The following is a 21,844-nucleotide window of genomic DNA, read 5'->3' as shown; positions in this document are numbered from 1 at the left end:
AAAAGAAAATCCCTTTCCAAAAACAGTTGGCAGGTGATTGGATGACCCATCTGTCTATCATTGTCCATCACGGGCTAACTTCAACCACACCTGTACCTGCCAGTAGTTCCTCATAGTTCGCTGATTGGTCCAAACCATTGTGGTAACCATTGGCTAAATGAAATCTCGGGTGGTTGTGATCTTGTGAATCCAGCTTGTCTCGCAAGATTACTGTAATATAAATACACATCTCTGATCTACCTTCCATTCTCTTCCTATTAATAAAAACAATATTGCACTTCTTTATTCTTTATACCCACAGTTCCCTTCTTCCTCTTTCTTCACCTCCTCTCCCACCAACTATCCTCCTTCATCTCCCCTTATTGCTCCATAGTGTGTCCTGTCTGACTGGGAGTGTGCAGACCAGTCATCTGCCAAACTCCCTCTCAGGAGACCAGAATCACACACACACACACACTGAACGCAGGAGGGGTAAAAGAACTGGAAGGTAGAGGGAGGTGAGTGTCTGCACTTTTGCATTTGTGTGGTTTACATTTACATTTATTCATTTAGCAGACGCTTTTATCCAAAGCGACTTCCAAGAGAGAGCTTTACAAAGTGCATAGGTCACTGATCATAACAACGAGATAGCCACAAAACATTGCGAGTAGCCAAAACATGAAGCACACATTGTGAACAACCAAAATAAGTGCCAAAGGGAAGAACCATAAGAGCATGTAGTTAAACAAGTTACAATTAAACAACATGAACTGCTATAAGTGCAAGTGTACCTGTGGAAAAAAAGCAAGCAACAATAATAAAACAATATATCACAGCGAGTACAAAAATTTAAGTCAGTTACCACTAACCACAAGAGCAACAAGTCTCTAAGCAAGAGTCATTGTGATCCTTGAGGAAACTAACATTGGGTCAAGCGAACCATTCCTAAGTACCGTTGTACTCCCGGAACAAGTGCGTCTTGAGCCTTTTCTTGAAGGTGGAGAGACAGTCAGTGTCTATGATGGAAGTGGGGAGTTGATTCCACCACTGGGGGGCCAGACAGGAGAAGAGCTTGTGTTGGGACCGGGTGGTCTTGAGCGGTGGGACCACCAGGCGGTTGTCTGAAGAAGACCGTAGGTGACGGGTGGGGGTGTAGGGCTGCAGGAGAGACTTGATGTAGACGGGTGCAGTCCCGTTCACTGCTCGGAAGGTCAATACCAGGGTCTTGAATCTGATACGGGCCATGATAGGTAGCCAGTGGAGAGAGATGAGGAGCGGGGTAACATGGGAGCGTCTGGGTAGATTGTAGACCAGGCGGGCCGCTGCGTTCTGAATCCTCTGAAGAGGGCGGGTTGCACATGCTGGGAGACCAGCGAGCAGCGAGTTGCAATAGTCCAACTTGGAGAGGACAAGTGCTTGGACTAGCAGCTGGGTGGAGTGCTCAGACAGGTATCTCCTGATCTTCCGGATGTTGTAGAGGGTGAATCTACACGACCGGGAGACCGCAGCAATGTGGGCCGTGAGGGAGAGCTCGTCGTCCATGGTAACCCCAAGGTTCCTGGCAGAGGATGAAGGGGTCACCGTCGCAGATCCCAGGGTGATTGAGAGATCGTGGGAGATGGAGGGTTTAGCCAGGATGATGAGAAGTTCTGTTTTGGCGAGGTTCAGCTGGAGGTGGTGCTCGGTCATCCAGGCGGAGATGTCTGTGAGGCAGGCCTCAATCCTAGCTGAGATCCCCGGATCTGTCGGGGGGAACGACAGGTACAGCTGCGTGTCGTCAGCGTAGCAGTGGTAGGAGAAGCCATGGGAGGTGATGATTGGTCCAAGTGAGGTGGTGTACAGAGAGAAGAGGAGGGGTCCAAGGACGGAGCCCTGTGGGACACCAGTGGAGAGCTGGCGAGGGCCTGACAGTTTGCCTCCCCAGGAAACCTGGTAGGATCTTCCCGACAGGTAGGATGAGATCCACTGGAGTGCAGTGCCAGTGATGCCCATCTCAGAAAGTCTGGCGAGCAGGATCTGGTGGTTAACCGTATCAAACGCTGCAGAAAGGTCCAGCAGAATGATGACAGATGACCTGGAAGCCGCTCTGGCAGACTGGAGGGCAGTGGTGACTGAAAGGAGGGCAGTCTCTGTGGAGTGGCCAGTCTTGAAGCCCGATTGGTTGGGGTCAAGCAGGTTGTTCTGAGAGAGAAAGTTAGACAGTTGGTTAGATACAGCACGTTCAATTGTTTTTGCAAGGAAGGGTAACAGTGATACCGGTCTGTAGTTCTGGAGAACGGCAGGGTTAAGGGAGGGTTTTTTGAGTAGAGGGGTAACTCTAGCCTGTTTGAAGGCAGAGGGGAAGGTGCCAAAGGTAAGAGAGGAGTTTAGGACATGGAGAAGAAAAGTTATGATGGAGGGGGAGATGGTTTGAAAGAGAGGGGAGGGTATAGGATCAAGGGGACAGGAGGTGGGGCGATGAGAGAGAATGAGGTCAGAGATCTCTGCCTCAGACAGGGGAGAAAAAGAGTTTAGACATTTAGTCGGGTCAGTCATGGAGGATGAGAGGGTAGGACAGGTGGGCTTAGGGAACCGATTGCTAATGTCGGCGACTTTTTTCTCAAAGAAGGAGGAGAAGTCGTCTGCTGTCAGGGTGGAGGGAGGGGTGGGGGAGGTGGGTTAAGAAGCGTGGAGAAGGTAGAAAAAAGTTTGTGGGGGTTTGAAGCAGAGTGGTTGTCATGCGTGTCTGTGTGTGTGTGTCCGTGTCTGTCTGTGTGTCTGTGTGTGAAAAAAAAGAGAAAAACGGCGGGAGAGGTGCAGTATGGTAAATGTAGTAAAAGGTGAGAGGGAGAAGAGGATGTTGAAAAGAAGAAAGTGTGTGCAGACAGATAAAGAAAGAATGAGTCCGAAAGAAAAAGAGAAAGAAAAGAGAGAGTAATGTGCGCCCCAGTAGAACAGAGGGATTTACCAGTTTCCTTTGTCAGTAAATCTCCTTGTCCTCTCTTCCTGTCCCTGGCCTCTCTCTCTGTCTCTCCTCTCTTTCTGCCTTCTCCTTTTGTCCAACTAACACTCATCCAGTAGCACTTATTTTCAACAAATATCTCTATAATTCTCGGTCTACAGATTTTCGACATAATCCAAGAGATGTACAGTAAACCTATAAGGCTAGAACACCACCACATAAAAATCATATTGTAAAATATTTCAAGCTTTCATAAACTCAGTAGTCATCCAATATTAAATACTTTTTTTAGTAGACAGAACTATAGTTGGACCGACTTTCACACTTGGGTTTAACTTTTGTCCCCAAACCGTCTCGTGTGTCATTCTACCGCTCTCAACACAACGCTGTATTAAATTCCAGACCACACCCAACCCTGGCCGTGCGCGCTCACGACACCGGAGCTTCGAACGCGCACTTCTAAGTTTTTTTTTTACTACTACGGTCCAGCAGTATAGGCACGTTTGCTACTTACATCACTCTTTCGGTCTCTCCTTTCTCCTTTCACACATCTGGACCGCGACGTCTGAACTCTCCAACTTGCTCTGCACTCTACAAGGTAAGTAGCTACGGCTATTTGATGATCCAAACTACTGACCCAATAACTTTTAAATAAAGTCTTTATCTTGTTTAAAACTTTATATTGTTTAAAACCAAGCTATACAATGTATGAAAGGATACAGTCATATTTTACTAATGTGTTTCGTCTGTTATACTCCAAATTATAAAGAGTTTTGCTCTATAGTTTAAGTGTCTAGACAAAACTTTAAAGTTCCTAAATATACGCTGAGCCAAGGTTTTCGTCGCTCGCAAAAGGGGCGTTGTCTGGAGCGCTTGTTGCAGATGCTGTAAATCAAATTAATTAAAATGAATCCAACAATTATAATCAATGCGGCCAGTTGTTGTGAAAATGAGTCAGTTATTGTATTGGCAATGCTAGCAGAATCCTGTGCGTTCGGTTCTCGTGTGTAGGCTACGCACAGGTTTATAACGGTACATTCTACAGGATAAAGGAGGGAGTACGTGTGCATACCAGTGCGCTTTCAGAACCAGAAGACCAAAAAGTAGATTGTCATATTAAAACGAAATCATTCAGAAACTCCAACTCATACTCATTCATCACCGCCGTTTTTTCCTGATGTTTTGGTGATTCATGGAAGACTGTAAGCTTGGCAAAACTCTCATCAACATTGCCCTCTAGTGCTTTAAAGTAAGTAGGCCTGCTAGTCTGCTCTTGGCACTAAGTATCCGAACTGGAAAAGCAGATATCCTCCTCGATATGAGGATCAATTAGCTTCTGCACTTTTCACAAGGTAAATAAATACTCACAGCGGACAATTAAATAGAAGACTCTGTCTCGTTGGTCATGGACCCTGGCCAGTGTAACCTTCCCTTTCATGTTGATGGGCTTAACTCATGAAGTTATTGAGTGTGTGTGTGTGTATGAGTTTCTGCTCTGACCGAAATTGTTCCCAAGTCGCCCTGACCCAGTGACATAAAGCAAAGAGGAGCAAGCAGTCCATCTCTATCGTACTATCAGCTGTGAAACTCTATCATTGAGTTAAGATCTCAGGGTGTTGCTACACAAGGAAACTTCAGTTTTGGAAGAGTGTATGTGCATTCATCAGTGTCACACTTTTACAGGTCTATATCTTCATAGTTTCATACTCCATCCAGTTTTCCTCTCTGTCCAGACCTACCCTCCCCCTTCCCCCCCTCTCTCCTACCCTCCCCTCTCCTCTCTGTGGGTGCCTGTTTGTTTTCTGCTTAGAGAATGTCAATGTTTGTCCATATGTTTTCAATAAGAGATAGAACAAGGCTCAGAGGTGTGTGTGTCTGTGTATGTGTGTGTCAGCATAATTTAGATTTGTCTGTGACAATACATCAATGCGTGTGTTCGTAATTGTGATACTTTGGCCCAGTTCATTGTAGTTGACTCTGGTTACGGTTGGTGTGTGACGTTTGTCTGTGTCTGTGTGAGAGTTTGGCACAGTCAGTTATGCTTTGGTTCCCCAGTCATGGTGTGTGATTGTGGGTGTGTGTATTTGTTGAGTGTGTGTTGTGTTGTGGTTGTTGTATGTTTGTGTGTGTGTCAAGAGAGAAATGAATGAACTGCAGATGTGAGGATACTCAACAGGAAGCTGCTACTACTACTGAGAACACACACACACACACACACAGCATGTTCCCAGTAGCAGATGGCTTTAACATTAGGGGTGCTGAAACGCATGGAGTTTCTGTCCCAGGAATATAGAGCATATTAAACATAGGCACACCCTCACAGACACAGATTAAATCATACGGATTAGAGAAGAGTGTTGTAGCTAGTTTAATAGAGAGATATACCAGAGTTGATGCTATGTTGGGGGTGGCTATGTTGTTGACACGTCAGTCATGACAAGTGTCAAGTGTTATGACAAGTAGATCTCTGATCTACACTGGGGAATGCTGGGAGATGACATTTGTCAGAGAAGACATCTTCTGATATGGCGGATGGTTGGATGGATAAATGGATGAATGGGATGAATGATAAGTGGATAGATTTGGAAGTGGGATATAGTCTGATGGACAGAAGCATGGATGGATGGCTTGATGGGGAGGGTGCATTGAGAAGTCAATTGGTCAAGGGTGAGAACCCCTTGCCACCCCCCCCACCCCCCTCTCTGGGGGGTTCCACCTACCTATATGCCATGTGGGAGTCATTACTCGACCTGTCACCCCAGGAATGTGTGTGAAAACAACCTTTGGTGCACACAAACACACATACACACGCAAGCACCTTAAGCCTGTTGAATGGCTCCCATGGTAGTAGTTCCCAACATGAAAGGATTCCAGTGTAGGAGGGAAGTCTTTAAACCCAGCAGGACTGACTAGGTGTGTGTGAAAGAGATGCAAGAGAGAGAGAGAGAGAGAGAGAGAGGGGGGGGGGAGATAGAGAGAGCCGAAAAAAGGGAGAAAGTGAGAGAAAAGTATGTGTGAGGGAGAAAGAGATTTGGAGGCTTGGTCAAGACTGTGGTTTTGTGTTGTAGGAAAATGACAAAAAGTGTAATCTAAGTCAGCGTTTTGCACCAGAGAGTGATTTTGGTAGGGGCCTTTTTCACACGCGCGCGCGCGCGCGCACACACAGACAAACTCACATTCAACACTTGCGCAGGGACTAGTCTGGCTCAGTTTACAGCGGTGAATCCAGGGAGCTCTTTTACAGTCTGACTGTAATTCATTTGCTAATGCAGTTTAATAGGAGCTGAGGTCAGTATGGGAGGCTGTTACACTGTGTTTACTACACCACAGAGAGACGGAGGGAGCGAGCGAGCGAGGGAGGGAGGGAGGGAGGGAGGAGGGAGGGAGAGAGGGGAGAAATAATGTGACCCTTGCATTCTCAGCTATCTTTGTGAATTACAAAGTGCTGTTTGTGTTTCTTCTACTATATGGAAGAAGGAAAATAAGCGTGAGAGAAAGAGAGACTGACAGTAGCCAGAGAAAGAGAGAGAAAGAGAGAGAGAGAGAGAGAGAGAGAGAGAGAGAGAGAGAGAGAGAGAGAGAGAGAGAGAGAGAGAGAGAGCTAAAAAAAAAAAGAGACAGACAGACAGACAAAAGAGAAAGAGAGACAAATAGCAAAAGACAGGCAGTGAGAGAGAGAGGGAGAGAGAGAGCTTTAATGATTGAAACGCCACAGCTGTCAGCTAAAAGGCGGGAAAATCTACCCCAGTGTTTGCCGAAAGAGGATGTGTAAATATCTGTGAAATCCCTACAGTCTGCATACCTTGAAGAGGGATTTGTTGAGCTAAGCATGTGTATGTAATCTTAACCATGTGTGTGTGTACATGTGTGTACATGAGCATACACTGCTGTTGGTGTCAGATCACGGTGGCGCTGTCACACTTTTTAACTGGCCTAATGGAACCTTCACTTAGACTTTGTTTCCCATGGATTGCTGACCAAGACCACAGACGATTAGGTTTCAGTGTGTGTGTGATTTCACAAACTGTTTGCAAACAGATGATCATTTGCATGAGAGTTGATACTTGATACCCCCCCCCCCACACACACACACACACACACGCACACACACACGTACAAAGGCATTTTACACAAACATATGCACACACACTCATACACACATACCGAGGCATTATACAGAAACACACACTCATACACACACACACAGGTTAGTATGAGAGTCATCGTTGTCTCACACTGAGTTCCCCTTCTTTTTAGTTGGTCTGTTTCTCTCCTCCTTCTCCCTCGTTTCTCAGAGACAGGAAGGCAGCTGCAGACAGAATCAGATCCAGCTGTGCCGTGTGTGTGTGTGTGTGTGTGTGTGTGTGACTGAATGTGTGTGTGTGTGTGTGCGCCCCTGAAGAGTAGAAGTCTATCCAGAACATGGTGAATGAATGAATGTGAACAGGGTCAGTGCTGTGGAGTGCTCAGGTCAGGACAGTGTTAGGGCTCCGTGCCGCACCACTACTGTAAAGAGCCCTTTCCCCATGCCCCTGCTAGCATTCTCCTCTAATACCACATAAGCTCTTCACTGAACAAGAACTAGACTCATTTCATGACTGCCTGAGGGACAGAGAGGGAGGGAGAAATAAGACGAGGGCTACGGAGTGTCTGTTCATCCCCTCTTTTGCTCCTTATATGCCTGTTTCACGGGGGGGTGAGTGTTTGAGGGAGTCGGGGAGTCTTGTTACAGCTTCTGTCTGTGAGCTTCTGCTTCGTCTCCATGGAGTGGAAGAAGAGTCTTTCCCTTCTATCCCATCCCTGCCTCCCTCTCTTCTGTTCTCCCCTTCTATTCCTCCCTCTCTCCCATCCCCCACTCCAGACAGGGGCCTGTCCTACCCCCCTGGCACGCCCCGTGGCCAAGTTTTGCAAACACACACGCACACACATACACACACCCCTCGAGAGGCCTGCTTCCTGTTCATGGGGCGGGGCTGTTTTTACTGCGACTCCGTTTTGGCGGAGAGACTTAATTCCTCTCCTGTCTGGCTGTGTGTGTGTGTAGATGTGTGTGGGTCTCAATATGTGTGTGCAGGTTAGTTGTGTGTGCATTTGTGTGTATGCAAACTGAGCATAAGTACATTTATCTTCGTAGTTTGTTAGTGTGTGTTAGTATATTATTATTAGTGCATACTGACAAGGCCGATTTATACTACTCCGACTCCGTTACGGACAGACAGACGGACGGAGTTGGACAGATTCGTTGAATTTATAGTACTCAGGTGCTGAAAACAATTCACCGCCAGAAAAGTAGGTGGAGCAATGCTGCCACATGACGTCTTTGTGTGTGGAACCAATTGCGGACCAATTACAACCAAGGAGTATCCGTAAAATGACGGACTAGCGGACGGATAGTGAAAATCAGAAGGTGCACGTAGAGCTCTCCGAGTGGCTCGGAGAGGGCTCGGAGAGGGCGTTCCTCACCGGAGAGGGCGTTCCCTGTGTCCGTCTCTGTGAAAACGGAGTAGTATAATTCGGCCTTAAGTCATTTACCAGATTTACTTATCCCACGTAGAGTCACAGTAATGGATCACTAATTCTCTTTTCTCTCTGTCATATACATGCACAGGAAGTTGATGCTTGGTGCACAGATAAGACATACAGTAGCACCAGATGCATGGTGGGTAGGGCAGTGGGGAAGCCCACGGTTCTAATTTGTTATTGGAGTGAAAAGGCCCTGGGGAAGCTACAAACTCAACAGTGTGAGGATTCAATCAGCGTAGTCGATCTAGGAAACACTGGTCATCCATCCAGTGATGCTGTCATCGGCACCACGCTAGCTGTTATCACCCACACCGCCGAGACAGAGAGAGATGGAGAGATAGCTGTCTGTGTGAAGGCTCTCTTTCACAATGTATCGTTCATTGGGTGGTGGAATGCAGGGAGTGTGCCAGGGCCAGAGAGAGAGAGAGCGGGGTGGGGCGGGGTGGGGCGGGGGATAGATAGAGTGGTGTGGGCATAAGATAACACTGACATTGAGTGGCTGCATTAAAACTGGGTTTGCGTGTGTGTGTGATAGAACGAGAAAGAAACTTTATCTGGTTTGAATGTATGCTGTCCCACAAAGCCCTGGGCCCCCAGTTCTTCTTCTGTGGCGTCTGATGTAAATGTTTTTGTGACCTCACTTCCCATGCCTGGAGGGCAGTTAGTAGGTGAACAGGAGAAGTGTTCTCAGCAGTATTCCACTGACTCAACCCCATTAAGAAATCACACGGTATAGGAGACAAGGAAAGCAGGCCCAGCTGTAGTATTTGGACACGGCCAGTGGGTCTGACCAGTGATATGTGAATAACAGTTTCAGATGAAGGAAAGGAGACAAGAAAGGAGCAGATGTAGGCTACACAGGGGTGTGGGCGGAGCTGGAATCCCTGACCCGGCTGAGGTTCTCAACAGACTTGGTGTGCCAGCAGAATTAGGAATGGTTTGTGAAAGAGAGAGGAAAATCCAATAAAAAAGCTAAGCTGCTTGCATAAGAGCACTGTACTCATTTCAAACTCCATGTAGTTCAGTCTAAGAACTATTTTTGTTGTTTCCCATAGAAGGAATTGGCTCTTTTCCCTATTGTGCAAAGTGTTTCTCCACCCTAGAGATGAAAGACACAAACACTCAACATTCCTCTTTTTATCCACTCCCTTCCTAGGCCGGCACACACACACACACACACACACATACACATACTGTGTGATGTCTGTAAAACTCTGAAAGATTGACCTTTCTCTTTGCACGTAGACGGGTTCCTGAGACTCCTCCCCCTGCAGTCATGTTGGTCATCCTAGCCTTCATCATCCTCTTCCACGTCATCTCGGCCATCCTCCTCTTCGTTGCCACCATACACAATGTGAGTCCGCAAGTCAGTCCACAGAACAGCAGGTTCTGTTTCACTCTACCACAAAATGTACCGACACATCCTAATCCTTTGCCTCCCCTCTCTCCCCTCTGTTTCGCTCAGGCATGGTGGGTGGTGGCACCACCAGGGGGCAGTGTGATCTACACAGACCTGTGGTACTCCTGCAACTCCACCTGCTACCCTGTAGAAAAGAGCGCCTCGACTGAAGCAGGTAGTCCTGCCGTGTGTGTGTGTGTGTGCGCGCGTGCGTGTTGTGTGTGTATATGTGTGTGTGTTTGTGCACATGGGTGTGTCCGTGAGTGTGCATCTGTGTCTGTGGCTGTGTCTACTACCGAGCACTTGTGCACTTCGAGCACTGACTTTCAGTGCTTAGGGCGCTTACACTGACAGAACCAGCAGAATTCAGGACACTGAAAGTACCCGGATGGCGCACTGCAAACGGTCAAAAAATGCAGTGTACAACGATGGACACTACTCGCCCTAAACGGGCGCCATATTGGTTACGTAGCGGAAGAGAAGGAGCCCTTTCGGCAGCTTTTCATTTAATTTCTAAAATAATGGCGGACAAAATGACTCGCGAGCAGATTTGAGTCCGTCACTTCCGCCTTAGATTCGCGGGTGCCGCGAGCAGATTTGCGTCCGTCACTTCTGCCAAGTGGTTAACGTAAGTGTTCCATTTGAGACAGCACTAATCAGCGACGGAAGGCACTACAGGTGTAAGTGCACTGTATTGAAGTGCACTGTATTGCAGTGTACTTTGTAAAGTGTTCGGTGATAGACACACCCCAAGTCTTTTGTGAGGGAGGGAGTGTGTAAGACTTCTCTGTCGCCCCCTAGCCTATCTGCAGGTAGTGCAGGCGACCATGATCCTGTCCGCCATCCTGTGCTGTGTGGGATTCTTCGTCTTCATCCTGCAGCTGTTCAGACTGAAGCAGGGTGAGAGGTTTGTCTTCACCGCCATCATCCAGCTACTGGCCGGTGAGTAACACACACAGACACACAGTCACACACACACAGACACACAGGAGTGAGGAGAAGTGACGACTGACCCCCCTCCTCCCCTCCCCCACAGCTCTGTGTGTGATGATCGCAGCGACCGTGTACACGGCGGAGAGGGAGTCCTTCCAGGTGGCGTCTCTGAGGAAGGGGAACTACGGAGCCTCCTACGTCCTGGCCTGGATCTGTTTCCCCATGACCCTCTTCAGTGGCCTCATGTATCTAGTGCTGCGGAAACGCAAATAGGCCCAGTAGCAAATCGCTTAACCTTATCCTCAAACTCATATCAAAACACTCATAACCCCCCCACCCCTACCAAAACATTTACAAACTCTCAATAACCTCACACCAAAACACTCATAACCCCCCCCCCCCCCACAATAAAAAAAAACCCACTTATAACCTGCCCATAACTTCACACCAAAACACTCCCCCATCCCCCATACCAAAAAACTCGATCTCCCCACCCTTCCACCCATACAAAAATGCTCTTCACCCCTCCCCACCCATTCCCCCACACCAAAACATTCACAAACCCCCCCACCCGTCTCCCCATACACTCACAACTCCTCCCCCAAACCCCTTCCCAAAATACTCAACCAGTCCCACCTCTGACAACACTCATTCACACACATCCCAAATCATCATACCCAACCTTAGACTCCCTCACTCATGTTCTCCCCTCATCCACAATACAGGACATGGGCAAATGGTCATTGTACATCTTTTGCTGGACTGGTCATGTCTGGTCAGTACTGGTCTGGACAGGTGAAGAGTACCAGGGGAGTAAATACAAACCACTCCTCTGACTGGATGATGGCCATTCTCCATGTGCAGCATTTGGAAGGATCTCAAATTATATTGGACTTTTTGTTGCAGTTTGGGAAAGCTACAGTCAAATGAATCTATTTGTACATACTCTCTTTTATGTATAGTCAAAATAAATGCCAAAAATATTGCAAAAAATTACTGTTAACTGTAGCATACTGGAATGCTAGTGAAGTAGAATGTTATGTTGTGTAGGATGTAGGACTCTGTGTTTATCCTGTTACTGACCCCTAGTGGAAGAAGCTATGCTGTGACGTGACATATCGGACATTCAGAAGAGAATTATTCAAACTTGAAATCCAACTCAAACACAAAGGGAGGCTCCCAGAGTCTGGTGAAGACTGGGTCTAGCTTTAGGACGACAGACCTCTTAATGCCATCTATATGTGAGTCTTCACTGAAACGATGAAAGGTATTTATTGTACGAAACCACTAGTGATGTGCCATCGCAACAGTCTCACTCCATGTTAGCACTGTCCGATCAGGTTGTCTTTCTCACAGCAGTCAGAGAATGCCGTTTGTCTGAAGAGTGAGGTGTTATCTGATTTGGGATGGAAAATAAATGGAGAAATTCAAAACACAAAAATGAAAGAATGTGTCTAAAGGTTGTCTAAACAGTCAGTGCACCGGACACTACTTGAAAATAAACCCACAATATAGAGGAAGCCAAAAAGTGTAATTTGAGATGAAGCCTCGCTTTGTGTGAAACAGTTCTTTTTTCTTTCCTTTAAGTGTCGATTTAAACAACTTCTAGTGCATGTTGCATTTTACTGGCACCTCTTCTAGCACATCTGTTCCCCCTACGTCCCTAGATCCAACCAAATGACCTGGGATTGACAAGTAGTTCTACAGTATTCTCCATGGCAAAAGTGTACAGTTAAAGGTTCTGTGGCTGAGGTATTTGATTTTTGGAACTGACCAAAGCTCCACTTGTAACTTGTATTCACAGCATCATTTAACAAGTATACAGGGACTATAGTGACATGGTTACATCAGTAATGAGTTGGGACATAACGTTAGAATAGAAAATGGTTTTCCTGTAGATTTTTTGTTTTGTCGTTTTATGGACCCTGGTGAGAAGTCCAGGATACAGGTCAAAATGAGATGAATAAAAGACAACCAAGCTGTATTTACTTCCAGACTTTAACTCATTTGTTGATTTAATTTCTTAAATGAAGTATTTTGTCCATGTACCTGAGACCCTGCTTTTCATGAAACATGTTGGAAAGGAGTGACCAGAATTGGACATCTACCCCAAAAGCAGCTTCCATTTGTTCCAACCCCATTTGCCTTATAGAGTGGTGTCTGTTTCGCTGAAACCAATCGCAGATGGCTTGCTTCCTTATGCAACCACTGGGTGGGGGAAGAATCAGCTCTACTGGGAGGAAGGGAAAAAGCTCTAAATCTGGGGAACCACCGGGTCCAGGCTGGCATTCTCCCTAAGCAAGGATGCACCTGCTGGCCTTACACGTATGGGGTGAGCTCACCTCCTACAAGAAGCTGGAGTGGACAGTCTCTAGAACCGGTGGGGGTTTGGGTCGGGTCCATGGAAACTCAGCGGTCCCTGCTCTAGGTCCTGCGTTGCTGTGGAGACCTGGTCCGAGCTCAGTATAAAGCGTGCCGTTATTTGTATTAAACATATTTTACACTAACAAGTCTCCTGCTCTCTGTATAAAACTCAGGACAATATTTTATTTAGTTGCAAACATGAATTGAACTAGTCAACAGTAATATGAACCACTGAACTCATGACACCAGTAAAAAAAACTGCTGCTTTACAATACTCTAAGCATATGTCTCAGAAACAGATCTGTTTTAATACAGAAACTCGTATTTCACACACTATTGTGACAACACAACATAATAAACAAACTTAACTATAAGGCACATAAGACTGTGTAAAAGTTTCCAGTCCATGAAGAATCCCCTCAGTCCTCCACCTGCTTGTCAGCTGCTCCACCTGCAGAAGCAGCAGGGGGGCTGGGGACTCGTCACACCATGGAGCGCCTGACAACGAGTGGTGGGACACCAGAGAAGGCTTCGTGTCTCCAGAACCTAGCTGGTCCTGGTTTGACCCCCGTGAACCCGGCCGGCAAGCCCATTTCCTAGCCTGCGGACCGGGTCAGTCTGCCCCCTAGGGCAGCAGGGCGTGTTTGATGTTACTGTAGGTGCCGTAGCGTCCAAACTTGTCCTTGCCCACCACTGCGAAGCATATCTTGCGTCCAGACATTTTCTTCTGGATTTGGATGACGATAGCCATGGGCAGAGGGATGGCGGTCACCTCATACAAGGTCCAAGTCACTGGAAACAAGCCACACCCCTTTCCCTTCTCCAACATCATGCACACTCTGACCAGAGACGGGGGGGGGGGGGGAAGAAGGAGGACAGTGAGAAGCACAATACATTTGGAGCCCTTATGACAGGCCTAAGGGAACTTTAACACCGCTCAAAGTGATCTTTTGAAGACCTCTGCAAACAATCGTTCGTGGTTGTAGTACCTGAACCTATCCATAGGTGGCTCTGTAGGGTCTTTTTCCACCAGGTCCCACAGGATGCTGATGCCGGGGGGGTTGTGGATGTAGGCCAGGTTGACTTTGACCTGGGAAGGAATGGAGTAGGAGGCGGCCTCGGCAGGCAGGACGGAGGGGAAGGTGGTGGGAGGGAGAGGAGGGAGGCCAGGCAAGGGATCATCCTGAGAGACATAACAGAGAAATGACGATAAGAAGAAACATGTTAGCTAGTGTGTTTGTTCAATGGGGTTTCCTTGTTACACAATACAATGACACAAAGTTAACATGCTTTAGACTGTGACCAGTAAATGCATCAAGAGTTACCCGAGCAGAAATCTTCCTCTCCTCCACCTTGACTTGAGTGGTGGTACCTGTCAATCACAGGGCCGGTCAAAGGTCAGTTCTGAGGCCAATGTAGAAGAAATTGGGATTTCCTGTATGCTAACGTTATACACTTACCAATAGAACTAGTCATTGGATATTAGTTAGTATGTCATCATGTGCGCTTGCTATTAATATGAGTAAATTGTGTCTGTGTCAGGGTTAATAGATGTTCGGGGTCAGGAGAAAGTACTGTGTAAACATCCCTTGTCGCGACTACAAGGAGAGCTCCAACTATGATCTCTTTTGTCTGAGAGTGGTCATGGGTTGAGAGCTGTGAATCTCTTTCTCTGAGACTGTTATGACTGTCGTCATAACTGCCTGACTGTCACTATCTATGTTTACATTCTTGTACCCTATAAAAGATGGTCCTCCAGTTGACAGAGACATGATTGAGACCTAAGCCTGGTGTTGTGTTGTCATTTATTGTCAGAGGTCTGGTTCTATCCCAATCTGCAGATTGATAATACTTACTAAAATCCAGAACTCAACTGAACTCAGTCATTCCGTTTATGAAGAGACGGACAAAACACTTTCTTCATCACCAACAACCAATCAGACACTCCTGATGCAAAAAGTCTAACAGTAACTCCCCCCATCGCCCCCCCTCTAAACCTCGAAAATGTTCTAGGTTCCTTCCCCACTGACAAGCTGATTTTGGTTTTTGCCGTACTGTACTATTGTAATGCTAATGTTGGTGTCTTTGTTTTACTGTAGCTGAGATGTTGTTGTTACACTGTGCCTGACAAAATGCAGACCATTCCTTGATTGTAAATACAGGAAATACTGTTAGAACAATGCAATTCTAATCCCTACTGTCCTTCTATATGCACTATTGTCTATATGTCGCTTTGAATAGAAGCGTCTGCTAAATATTTATTGTGAAAGAATTTTAGGACATACAATCAGTGTTGGGGGAAGTTACTCAAAAAAGTAATATTAGAAATGACTTATTATTGTTCAGTAAGAGTAGTGTGATTAAGTTACATTATTACTTTCTGTACAAAGTAATATTATTACTTATATTACTTTTACTGTTACATTTAGTAGTGAGTTGTGGAAACGGGTTGCCATCTCTCTTATGGTTTAAAGTGGATTTTCTCGCTAGCTTCCAGCTTTGTTTCTCTGTGGACACTCGAGAAGTTTGAAGTGCTGTTTTTGGAAGTACTGTTGTGTTTTGACTGCAGCATGAACCAAACATTGCGCCCAGGAAGTGTCGTTTAGGCAACAATCTGTATTTATAAGGCTATTTCAGTCCTTTGTTGAATTCATGCAGTAACTTGGACAACTAACGCAAGTTACTTAAATAAGTAACTGTAATAATATTACTCAATGTCAAAAAGTAACGCGTTATATTCCTTCGTTACTCACTTAAGTAATAATATTAATGTAATGTAACCCCCAACACTTGTTACAATGTGTGTTTTATAAGCGGTAATCTGTAAGCTCCTTTGTTCATTGATAAAGGATAGACAGTGAAGGAAAGAACTGAGGATCTGTAGGATACTTTCCTCTGGAGAATGGGTGTAGAATCTTATATGTCTTTCTATCTTGTAAGTCAGATTGTCTTAAGTTATTTATGACCTGTTGTTTGATGATAGCTACTTAAGGAGCCAGAGGCGTGGAGGTTGGGGGACTCTTGAGTTCTCGTGACCTGAGGGAGTAGTTTTAGAGAGTCAATCGATTCAGCTGCTCTGACCTTTTGGCCATGGAGACTGTGTCCTGTTTATGTTGAATTAAGTCTTGTTTTAGTTATCTTTACTATCTCCTCATTTAGAGAGAGATGCAACATCAAAGAACTTTGGGACACTTGGCCTGGGGTTATATTGTCTTAACTGTCACTAAATGGGGTTGGCCAATCACAGAGACTGCTACATTGATTGATTATATAGAAGACCATATGTTATAAGTTTATATAAGGCAGTGTGTGTGTGTTGTTCTGGACCACTCTTCCGAACGACCTGTAGCTTACGTGTCCTGTTATGACGGGTCCAGGGTACTCTGTAAACTTATGTTTTGTGCAAACTAAATAAATTGTATTGAACCGCCATCTTGACTATTCCAACTACACAGCACCGTCAGAATTTTCCTTCACAGTTTAATAAAAATTCAAAATGACCCCTTTCCTTTTCTAAACCCTTAAGTTTTGACTTCACAACTTTACAAAGTAAATTTACCCCACTGAATACAATCCCAAATAACCCAAATCAAAGTGAAAAATCAAATAAAAAAATCTATTTATTTTTTATTTTTTTTGTAATATGTGTACTATTTCTTGATGTAGAAAAAGATAAATTGTAGTGATTTTAGAAGTTATTAAATAATAACTTATATATTAAATGTATATATAATAACTATATACTATGATTATAACTATTACTATTAGTGCTGTCAGTTAAACGCGTTATTAACGGTGTTAACGCAAACCCATTTTAACAACATCAATTTTTTTTATCAAGAGATTTTTGGCCTAGCAAACTTTGTAGTTTTTTCACATGCTTTTGCAACAACTAGCGACGTTAGAAAAACTACAACACCACACCGGATCTAGCTAGACCGGAAACAAAACAACAGGCACGCCGCACACACTTGTTTGGGCTTGCGAGCTGGCTAAAGAGCAGTAGGCTAACGTTACACCAAAATGGATGCCAATAAGATTCGGAATTGAAAGTTTACTTGCCAAATGGTTCCATTGACAAGAGATCTGTGTGTTTTGTCGTTGTGAACTGAGCTATCATCGTAGCACGTCCAGTCTGAAATACCACTTGATGGCCAAGCAAACAGGCGATTGAAATGTTGTTTTCAATTTCTTTTAAAACCTCCCTGATTCACCTGATCCTGCTTCTGCCAGCGTGGCCAGAGTGATGTGGGTGTTTACCTGATGGAGCCCTGGGTGTCTTGGCACTGCCTGCTGCCGGAGGCTGGAGTGTCTTGATGGGCCCCTCCACGTGCTCCTCCTCCGCGGGCTCCGCCTCCACGGGCACCTCCTCCACGGGCACCTCCTCCACGGGCTCCTCCTCCACGGGCTCCTCCTTCACTGGCTCCTCCTTCACTGGCTCCTCCTTCACTGGCTCCTCCTTCACTGGCTCCTCCTTCACTGGCTCCTCCTTCACTGGCTCCTCCTTCACGGCCTCTACACCGTCTAACCACTCCCTCACGGCAGGCTTGGCTCCTGGAGATGACATGGGGATCTCTATCTTGAGGGACGCCTAGACGGAGGGGAGAGATGCAATCACGGTCTTGGCTATCAAACTCTGTTGGATGTTGAGCTGGTGATACCTACCATGATCAGGTCAGGTGGAGAAACAACAGCAGATGGAGTCGGAGTCAGAGAAACTGGAGTCAGTTGAGGAGGAGATAGGGAGGGATCTCTGGTAAATTGGCTCTTCAATTCAACTAGAGAGAGGGTGAAAGTGAGAGAGAGGGAAGCAGAGGTGGAACATGTTATACTTTTACATAACACTATTCATCACATTTTATCACCATTAATGTGCTTTTGACGTAGAATTTGACATCACATTGTGATGATTAATGGTTTATCTGATTTAAAATGAAATTCTCATCCATCTTTTTAGTATATTCTATATTACTGGAAACCCTATGTTAAGCTGTTGACTGATTATTATTCATAACACAAACCCGTAGAAGATATTAAGCCCAAAGTGTAAAGATCTGAATATTAGGGGCTGAGGAATGCGGGAAAAGACCACTTGTAGATGCTTTTACTTTCACAAGCAAGAGGCCCCCAGCTATAAATCAAGTTGCACGTTTAAGACCCTGCGCCCACACACTTGTTTACAGCTGCAGAGTTCAGGGCCAGTACCACTAGCCGTAAATTGGGAGAATTATCGTAGGGCCAGTACCACTAGACGTAAATTGGGAGAATTGTCGTTGCATTAATAAAAAAAAAAACACCTGTAATCTGAAACCCCAGGACAAGGGACCAATAATGTGAGGGTGCATAATGTATCTGTGACCAACTGTACTGTACAAATAGCAAAATTGACACAAATAATAGGAAGAAAATATATAAGTGAATGTCCGGAGAAAACTGGATACTTTTGTCACCCTGTGTCCGAATAAACTTTTGCATCAAACTCTGAGTTTCAGTGCGTCTGTTTGGATTTAGGATTCTAGCCCTACGAGAGAATCATTTTCAAGTTTGGGACTTAGGATATTTCTCACGTGTCTGGAGTTAGTACTTTTCTTCACTTGGAGACTTGGAATTATTTCACTATACAAGAGAACTTACTAAATTATTTATGACACTTTACCTTGTTTGTCATCCATGCGTGGCCTCTTTTCATTGGGCATCTAATGGAGGCAAAGAAACAAATCAGAAAGAGCCAGAGTTTTAGGACTACACTAGTCTTTTGGGCAAACAAAATGGCAGATGAATGAAGGCATTACCAGATTCTGCCGGATGCCACTGACGAACTTCCTTTTCTGACAGGGGACGATTTCAATTGGGTCCTCATCAGAGTCTAATCTAAACCCCACATAAATATTTTCACTTTAGTTTGACAACTAGATGATTGTATTAAAACTAAGAATCCCTGTGTGTGTGTGTGTGTGTGTGCGTGCGTGCGTGCGTGTGTCGAATACCTGGAGAGTTCGACAGTTTCAGACTCTACTGCGGATGGCAACGTATTCCTTATCTAAAGGGAAAAACAATGTTGTTCCAATAAAGTGTATGTCGATGGACAGTTTGTGTGTTATGGGTAATGTAGTCGACCTAACCCTAACCTGATTTTGTGGGGTGCATTTTGTTTGCGCTCCAGACATTCCCATTTTCCTCAGAAAGGCCATAGCTGCATCCCCTCTCCGCTTCACCTTCTTAATATGAGCCTGATGTGGGGGAGAGAGATAAGAACAAGAGGACGAGAAAATGAAAGGCGAGATCAGTAACGAACCTAGCAATTTTGGCTGGAGTTCGAAAGGATTTAAAGCAAAACATCCCATCCCCTCCCTTTAAAGCCACTTCCCCAAGACACATGAACGTGCTGACTGACTACTGCTGGGAGGTAGACAGACAGACAAGTAGCCCATCCAATCATTGCATTATATCCGAATGCCGTCCGATCATTACATTCGGTCTGAGCTAAATGATTGGTTGTGTTTATTACAGCCCACAGATTTTGGATTTATGTAATTTTATTGTCAAACTTTTAGATGTAATGGTTGCTATCGGGATGTGAAGTTTATTTCAACAAATATGAGTGTGTCTCAACATCATTACTGACCTTGCCTTTAGGGTTCAGAAAATGGAAAAGGGGGGATGGTGTAGCAGGAATATATATGGAAATATATACATGCACTCTTTATAGTCTATGTCAGATGAGCAGTGAGTGTACGCACACACCTCGAGTTTGCGGATGTTAAAGTCACATTTGGGCTCACACTCCAGCTGTTGAACCTTTTGTAGCAGAGACTCCATCTTGGTGTCAGTTTCTTGGACTGCATCATGGACCACTGTTTGGACCAGACTCTGGACCTGAGAAATCAAGACAACTCGTTTTTGGACAACTCTCTCTCACACACCCCCACACACGTAGGCAAACACACACTCAGTTACTTACCTCTGATTTGGAGAATCTCTTCACAGCTGGGCTGGGTTCAGGTTCTTGTTCAGTCAAATTCCCGTTCATCCTGAGTTGTGATTGCTCAGACTAAGACTTCTGAGGTCAGCTACAGGTAATATAAAACCATGCATAGCCAACGAAAAGGAAACAAAACATGGTTATTTATATTTTTGTAGGTTGCAGTGTTGAATGTTTGAGCACGCTAGCTGGCTGTCTAGCCTGGAATGTATCAAACTGCCTTATATACACAATAACAGGTGGTGGCATATTGAATTTGAGTTAGCTAGCTAACTACTGTAACTACTGGAAGATATAGAATACGATCGTGTCGAGGAAAACCAACAAAAATAGGCATAGCTCGCTAGCTAGTATGCTAATAACACAGTAGGCCTACCTACTACAGTAGGCCTACCAAACTTTTTGAATAATTTCGTGAGTCTCCGTAGTAGCCTACAGGCACCTACTTTAAAAATGTGTTCCGTCTCAAACGTTGCAAGTTGCACTAATGCAGTTAAGTACGCCGGCAATCTGGTGTGACTGTAATGGTGAAGCCAGTTGCATTAGGAAGCAGCCATTGCCGCGCCTGCGTCCAACACGCCACGGGTCCTAAACTGAGTCTGTGTCTGAAGCAGACCCCCAACCCCCGGTGGATGTAGGTGGTATTGCATTTCCAATTTGCTACCCGACTTGTCCGGTCGTTTATAACTCCGTTAACATCCCAATCCCCCACAACTCGCCCCCAGAACTATCTCCCAATAATTTTTGTTCGATTCTCGAACCTGGCTCATACCACTAGCTTTTGCATAAAATCATTTTCCCTGATTTTTGCTAAGTTTGAAACAAACCGAAATGGGTGAACTAGCATCCCATGTATTTGCTTACGTCAAGAAAAGTTGCCTGGAAATGTGCTCGCCAATACAAACAGGGCACGAGCACAAAAGGGAACATTAGCCAATCGTTGTTTTACCTGAGCTGAATGAGCACAAGGAGAAAGGGCTTGATAATCTACAGTTCGCCTGCCTTTGCTGTAGCCAGTTTTACAAATGGTTGCACACATACATGACCGTTGTTTATAAAGTGTATCTCGTGTTTATCCACCACACCTTGAAGACCGGTCCATGAAAATATGTCTTACATGAAACCGGTCCGTGGCGCAAAAAAAATGTTGGGGACAGCTGCTCTTCCCATCCCTATCCAGGGGGAAAAACAGACCCTGTACATTTTCATTTAGTCTCAATTACATTAAAAGTATTTTGTACATTCCCTGTGTTGGATGTTAGCCTACTTGTATATTGCCATGGGTATTACCTGTGTTTTATTTCATGAATAAGGCTACTCTGTGTACTGTCCAGCTGTCTTCGACCCTGTGTATTCCCAACCTGTTTTATTGTAATGTTATTTTGCTTGCTGTTGAGCCACAATTTATCATTGGGTATACCCATCACATTGACCAGACGCTCTGCCCTACCATTTGTGTTCTCACACTGCCCTCTAGTGGGCACTTTAGCAATCTTAAATGTATACCTTTTTTGAAATATGAATATGATATAGTATACAGTGTTTTCTCAGTAAGTAACCAGTAGTTTACCAAATAGCCTACAGTTGTTGATAATGTCACTGCCAATTTAAATTAGCCTATTTCTTAACCTTAATTCAATCAAGATTGGTTGAGTGGGGACAGGTTTTCTCTCTTGCAATGATCGTTATCTGATTTAGGTTTACCCTCAGAAACAAATGAAGT

General features: G+C 45.1%; 2 protein-coding genes across 2 annotated transcripts; one reads left to right on the top strand and one right to left on the bottom strand.

Annotated features, from left to right (window-relative positions):
• The first annotated feature begins 3,368 nt into the window (after positions 1 to 3,368).
• Positions 3,369 to 12,759, top strand: emp2 (epithelial membrane protein 2). Its single transcript, XM_062480147.1, has 5 exons — positions 3,369 to 3,518; positions 9,689 to 9,797; positions 9,909 to 10,017; positions 10,644 to 10,784; positions 10,879 to 12,759. Exons 2-5 carry the CDS (start codon positions 9,720 to 9,722, stop codon positions 11,046 to 11,048), a joined length of 498 nt encoding a protein of 165 aa, XP_062336131.1. The 5' UTR covers positions 3,369 to 3,518; positions 9,689 to 9,719; the 3' UTR covers positions 11,049 to 12,759.
• A 665-nt stretch (positions 12,760 to 13,424) lies between these two features.
• Positions 13,425 to 20,762, bottom strand: atf7ip2 (activating transcription factor 7 interacting protein 2). Its single transcript, XM_062479578.1, has 12 exons — positions 20,568 to 20,762; positions 20,101 to 20,209; positions 19,884 to 20,015; positions 19,268 to 19,369; positions 19,127 to 19,179; positions 18,932 to 19,010; positions 18,796 to 18,835; positions 17,805 to 17,917; positions 17,400 to 17,730; positions 14,465 to 14,511; positions 14,129 to 14,322; positions 13,425 to 13,978 (listed from the first exon to the last, which is right to left on the bottom strand). Exons 2-12 carry the CDS (start codon positions 20,167 to 20,169, stop codon positions 13,765 to 13,767), a joined length of 1,374 nt encoding a protein of 457 aa, XP_062335562.1. The 5' UTR covers positions 20,170 to 20,209; positions 20,568 to 20,762; the 3' UTR covers positions 13,425 to 13,764.
• Positions 20,763 to 21,844: the final 1,082 nt, after the last annotated feature.

The sequence above is a fragment of the Osmerus eperlanus genome, chromosome 2, assembly GCF_963692335.1.
Source record: "Osmerus eperlanus chromosome 2, fOsmEpe2.1, whole genome shotgun sequence".
In the NCBI taxonomy this organism is placed as follows: domain Eukaryota; kingdom Metazoa; phylum Chordata; class Actinopteri; order Osmeriformes; family Osmeridae; genus Osmerus; species Osmerus eperlanus.
The sequence above is the reverse complement of the archived record's forward strand: the minus strand, read 5'-3'. Positions and strand labels throughout refer to the sequence as shown.